The 6515-nt window shown below is 35.7% G+C and overlaps 1 protein-coding gene across 1 annotated transcript in view; it reads left to right on the forward strand.

Moving 5' to 3' along the window:
* The window catches only part of LOC134265914 (serine-protein kinase ATM-like), a gene marked incomplete at its 3' end in the record, with an annotated part of 201307 nt that extends 196233 nt beyond the window's left edge, over window positions 1-5074 (forward strand). The window contains exon 18 of the mRNA XM_062748129.1: window positions 4968-5074. Within this exon, the coding sequence (XP_062604113.1) occupies window positions 4968-5074 (107 nt within the window). The remainder of the gene's footprint in view (window positions 1-4967) is intronic.
* Window positions 5075-6515: the final 1441 nt, after the last annotated feature.

Raw genomic sequence — 6515 nt, forward strand, 5'->3', positions numbered from 1 at the left:
ATTTTTTGTCGTTCCTACTTCCGGTCGCAAACGGATGTGAATTCAAAAAGTTCAATTTTTCAACTTTTTTGTTTTTCAATATTTTTCTTTCGGATTTACAGGGTTTATAGAGCGTCTTCAAAGATATCTATATATGTTTTCATTTTCTTCATGCTTTTGTTTATTGCCAAGATATGACCGAACCAATCTTTGTCTTACTGTCGGGGGTTCGAATCCCGCTCGAGGCGTTCCCCAAATTTTTTCTTTCTTTTTGTCTTTTTTCAGTTGCAAATTACTTTTCACTCTTTTATAACATGTGTGGAACATTTTGCCGATTTTTAAAAGCTATATTTGGAGATATTTTGTGAAATACCTGGAACAATCACGATCTGTGTTGTGAAACTACTGTAAATGAACGTAAACGAAAAAATATATTCTGAAATCTATTTCATGGGATGACGCAGCATAGAACTCTAAAGAAAAGTCAGTCGGAAGACCTACTTGTTGCCCTAACAACAAGAACGCATCTAGTTAAGGTCTTCCGTCTTCACGGAAGACCTTATAGTGATTCTATTGTTTCTTATTATTATTATTATTATTATTATTATTATTTTTCCGTACACCAAATTTTGTGCACGCGATTTCTCGAAGACTACTGGGTGGATTTTCATGAAATTTACAGAAATTATGTGTTATTATCTGAAGTTATTTTTTCCGAGAGATTTTTTGAAAATTCGCTTCTGGTGCCAAGTTACGGGACATTTTCTGAATTTAAAATGACATTTTGTCTACGGTTAATCTCAAGAACGGTAGAAGATATAAATGTGAAACTTTCAGGGATTATAGATCGTGATATATACTATCCAGGACGCGACCTTTCGTTCGTCGTCAATACTTCCTGTCGTTAGGAGATGCGAATGGAAAAAAGCGTATTTTCTAACTTTTTTGTTTTTCAATATTTTTTATTTATTTTTGGAATGCTAATAGAGACCTTTTGATTGATGCTTACTATAAAAGTTGTTTGGATATTGGTTAATCAGAACTCTAGATATTAATTTTTGAAAATCCGAAGCGGGACCAAGATGGCGGCTGTCTCTGTCAACTCCGCCATTTCGCGAGTAGGGGTTTATGGAGGCAGCTGAGCGTTTGATTAAACCATTCTGACATAAGGATACATGAAATGTAAAAAAACTACTTCGACTCTCACGTAGTTGTGAAATGGTTGGAGGAGTTACCTCCCGTTACTTGTTTATATTATAATAGATAATCGATGTAAATATTGTAATTAATTGGTCAATTGACAAAAGAAGTATACAAGTATTATTGATAAATGATGTTCTGTTAGAAAATAATAATAGTGTTGCCAACAGAAAGGCAGTCTATTGTATTTTATCAATATGATATCTGATGACTTATGATCATTGATTAAGTTGAGGTACAAGGGGGCAGTACGGCCAATTGGCTGGTGTCTTCACTTTGGTTCAGAAACCAATTAGTGTATCTATCAAATCGAATCGTGCAATGTTGCCGTAGTCAGTGACTAGTTAAAATATAGCTGTGTGACGTTAGCTATAGGTTTGTCATTAGGACAGAGAAGCTCTTACAAAGTTTAATACTGTGTAAGTATATTTTAGCTACTTGGCTATAGTTATATAGGCAACTTGGTAAGCAGTAAGACACCAGGCAGGTGTTAAAGGCTAAATCAAGAGGCACCAGGCAGGTGGCTGTTGACTTATATAGTCAGTTGTATAGTGAAGCAATTGTCATATGGCACCAGGCAGGTGCCGGTATGAACTGAAGATATATAATTGTACAAAGCACTTAGGTCATTTGATTTAAAGACACCAGGCAGGTGTCATATTATTTTCTGTAAATATTGCATTCACTCATATCCCCAGTAAATCTCGGTAATCCGAGCACGGACCTACTGACCGCTCAGGTCCGACACGTTACAGTAGTACAGGTAAGTTGCAATTGAGTGTCAATCTTAAATCTTAATTTCCGTTTCACTGCTTTAGTGTAACTAGGCTAGAAACGATATGTAATGTGTATAATGTGTTACATATACTTTCTTAACGTCGAAATAAAATAAAGGCGCTAAGAATGTTTTATTTTTAAAATTTAATTGAAGCTATCATCCCTATTTAATAGATCAGTCCAAAGAAAAGGCGTAAAATATTTACTCGTGGTGTTTGGCGCAAAATTATGAATGCTTTTTATAATTCTTAGACAGGTGAACTGTTGCAAAAGTATACACAAGTATGTTTAGAGCAGTACTCCCTATAGCTTAATGGTTAGCGCGTTGGGGATAAAAAAGTAAAAAAAAAGCGCATTCACGTTGGCGACATGCGTTCAATTCTCCTTGTGACAAAAATTTTGAATCTCTTTTCAGCTCGATTTTACGTGAATTTCTTTTCATAAAACGGACGGAAGACCTCTCGTTGCTCGCAACGAGATCGTATCTAGTTATTATTATTATTCTTTTTTTTCTTCTTTGTTCTCCGGTACTTTATTGTCCGCGAGTGTTCTCAGAAACTGTTCACCCAACTGACCTAAAACCTTTTTAGGGTTAATGGGTGTGTAGTGTAGGTGTGCGGAACGAAGGTCATGTTGTGCGCATACGCATGCACGTGCGGGCGCGTGCAACACGTGAATTGACTTATATATTTAAAATAGCTATAACTTTTACATTTTTTAATGAAATGATTTGAAACTCATTATATAAAGATATATTAATAGTGTAGAGAATGTGACACTGTCAAATTAGCACGAACTCACCTGCATGCACGTGTGCTTCGCTCTGATTGGCTGAAACGAAAATCTCAATATCTTTTCTGTTTTTTGACAATTTGCTATGAAATTTTAAACATGGGCATACTTTAGGATGTCCTACAATATGATATATAGCAATTGTCATGAAATCACGTGCATGCACGTGCGCTGCAATCTGATTGGCTAAAACTTTAAATGGCTATAACTCCCTTGTTTTTCAACCAAACAGGATGGGATTTAGAACATAGACAGATATAATAGACTCCTACAAGATGGTGTAGTCATCATGCACATGCATGCACGTGTTTGCACGTGTACTTTTCTCTGATTGACTGAAACAAAAATCTCAATATCTTTTTTGTTTTTTGACGAAATACAATCAAATCACGCACATGCACGTGCGCTGCAATCTGATTGGCTTAAACTTTGAATAGCTATAACTCCCTTGGTTTTCAACCAAACAGGATGGGATTCAGAACATAGATAGACATTATAGACTCCATACAAAAGGGTATGGTCGTCTTGCATATGCATGCACGTGCTTGCACGTGAAATGAGTAAAATTCCAAATACACTAGATTAAACATATTTTTGGATTAAATGCGGTAATATTTAGTATATCAAAATATATCAATAGTGTAGACAAGATGATATGGTCATTACGCACATGCATTCAAATGCGCATGCGTGCGATGCTGAAATTGAATACTTCTGGTAAAACTTTGTTAAAGTCTTAAATGTATCGCGTTTGTCTTATTTAATGAAGCTTACAGGGAATAAGGCACCAAAAGGGAGTTGGGGAGCGTTTGGGGAACATCTGTAACGGTTCCCGTTACAATTAGCCCTAGTTGAGGTTTGGTTTAATTTCTCAATGTGCATAATGGTAATGTTTACTGTCTCTGAAATTCTATTCTTTATATCTAGGCTATTTTATCCATGAATATAATAAAACATGCAAATTATATAGGCCTAAATCAAATTCAAGGGAGTACAGTTACTGATATATGTAGCTAAAATCAATGCGATTAAATTCTAAGGAATCGATACATTTAAAATTCATTGCAGCTCAATGCTGCCAACAATACCTTTATTGAGTAACACAGAGTGAGTTATTCTTGTCGTCGGAGAAAGTGTGCTTATGCTGAGGTTTGTTCCGCCTGACTAACAACTGTACATTGGATTGTTACGATTTGATATCTCTTTAGTTTTTCTTATATCAAGCATGGGCATGCATAAAGGATAGATAATTGAGGGAAAATACACAAGTCTATTAAAAAAATATTAAGATAGTCTTTGAAAAGGTGAAAATTTAAAAGTGTGGTACAAGGTGGATTCAAACCCCGACTTTAAAAAGTTAGTTTGCACGGTAAAATAGTCAGCACATGTATATCAACTGAACTAGTCTGACTATCAGGTTTAAAGGTAAAAATTTGAAGCAGATTATCAAAATCAGGTTTCCTTATTTTTTGTAGGTTTTTAGCTCACCTGAGCCGAAGGCTCAAGTGAGCTTTTCTGATCACACACATTTTCTTCGTCATCCGTCTGCCTGTCTAGCTATCTGTCTGTCTGTCTAGCTGTCCTTCCGTCTGTAAATTCACACTTTCGACGTCTTCTCAAGAACCACTGGTCCAATTTTAACCAAACTTAATTCAAAACATCCATGGGTGAAAGGAAATTTAAATTGTTAAAACGAAGGACCAAGTCCCCTCACAAGGGGAGATAATCAAGAAAAGACAAAAAGAAAAAAAATCTTCTTCTCAAGAACCACAGGGCCAGAAAAGCTGAAACTTATGTGGAAGCAGCCTGGTGTAGTGTAGATTCTAAATTGTTCAAATCATAACTGCAGGGGGTTGGGCGGGGCCACAATGGGGAATCAAAGTTTTACATAGAAATAAATAAACTTATGTGGAAGCATTCTGGGGTAGTGTAGGTTTCAAATTGACTGTCTAAATTATGATCAGTGGGTAGGGTGGGGTCACAATATGTATAACAAGGGGGGAATCTGCTAAAGAACAGAATGGTCAAAGCTTTTCAGGTGAGCAATGTGGCCCATGGGCCTCTTGTTTGTGAATTTCGACCCTAGGGCAGGGATGCCCCTAAAACAATCCTATCTTAAATTATTCCTTACATCCAAACCTGAAAATATCACATTTTATTTAGGGGCAGGCCTTATAATTTTTTTTTTTTAATTATTTTACCTTTACGTATTCTTTCAGATGGTAGATAAAAGTATTGGTAACAACTTGGATGTCATTGTTGTCAACATTTTGCTGTGTCTTTATGACCTTGAAGATGACAAATTTATGAAAACTGCTGTCATCAGGTGAGCTTAGCATAAAATGCAAATATGTACAAAATAAATATAATAAAAAGGATAAAAAAAGTCACTTAAATATATTGCAGTAATGCAAGACTAGTATCATTTTGAGGAATGCACTCATATACCTAGGGTCAATAATCTATATAATATGTATTGTTGAGGAAATTCAAACTATACTCATAACACTTTTTTCAGTGTGCAGTGTGTTAATTTTTAGTTTTTTAGTCTTCTGAGCCAAAGGCTCAAGGAGCTAATGCTATGGCCATTTGTGCGGTGTGTGTAAACTTTTTAGAATATGGGCCATAACTCAAGAACCCTTGGCCAATCAGTACCAAATTTGTCACAGGGTAACCTTGGCCCAAGGGCTTCCATTTATACTAAAATTAGGGTTGGGACCCTTAAACAAGGGGAGATAATCAGGAAAACAAAACCAAAAGTACTGGTTGCTAAAAAATCGTCTTCTCCATAACCACCAGGCAGATTTTCACCAAACTTACATACAAGGATCAGGATATGTCGAAGATTAAAATTTGCACGGGGAATTTTCCTGGGGCAAAGGGCGTGGTCTCAAGGTCACTTCAAAGTTGACCTAAATTTACAATTAATAAAAATGTGTATATTTTGCTTACTATAAGGACTAGGATCATCAAATTTTGTAACTTGATGCATCTTACGACTTCACATTATGTTAACTCAAAAGTAGGTCACGGTGACCTACTTTTAAAATTTTGCGGAGATTTGTTTTCAAATTGATTTGAAGGCATATTTTGGACACTTTAAGGCCTATGATCACCAAACTTTGTCAGTTGATGCATCTTGCGTCCTCGAACAATGTCACCTTAAAAGTAGGTCACCGTGACCTACTTTTTGAACTTTATGACTTATCCTTTTAAAAACATTTAATCCCATTATTTCAGACACTGGGAGGTTTAGAATCATCAAATCTTGTACTTTGATGCATCTTGGGACCTTAAAACATATTTATGAAAAAGTAGGTCACTGTGCCTACTTTTTGAATTTTGCCGACATTTGTTTTCAATTTGTTTAAAATGCATATTTTGATTACCTTCACACCTACTATCATCAAGTTTGGTCCGTAAATGCATCTTAGGTATTTGAAAAATGTCAACCAAAATGTAGGTCACAATGACCTACTTTCGACATTTTATGACTATATTTAAGTATCTTAGGTATTCATTGTCTTAGAATCATCAAACTTTGTGAGTCGATGCATATTTGGTTTTCGGAGAGTGACGACCAAAAAGTAGGTCACTGTGACCTACTTTTGACATTTTATGGCTTTATTTAAGTATCTCCGGTACTTTTTGGCTTAAAATCATCAAACTTTGTGAGTTGATGCATCTTGGGTTTTCGGAGAGGACGACCAAAAAGTAGGTCATGGTGACCTACTTTTGACATTTTGTGGCTATAATTAAGTATCTCT

The sequence above is a fragment of the Saccostrea cucullata genome, unplaced genomic scaffold, assembly GCF_032062105.1.
Source record: "Saccostrea cucullata isolate Sc308-1 unplaced genomic scaffold, CSIRO_AGI_Scuc_v1 ctg562, whole genome shotgun sequence".
Lineage (NCBI taxonomy): Eukaryota > Metazoa > Mollusca > Bivalvia > Ostreida > Ostreidae > Saccostrea > Saccostrea cuccullata.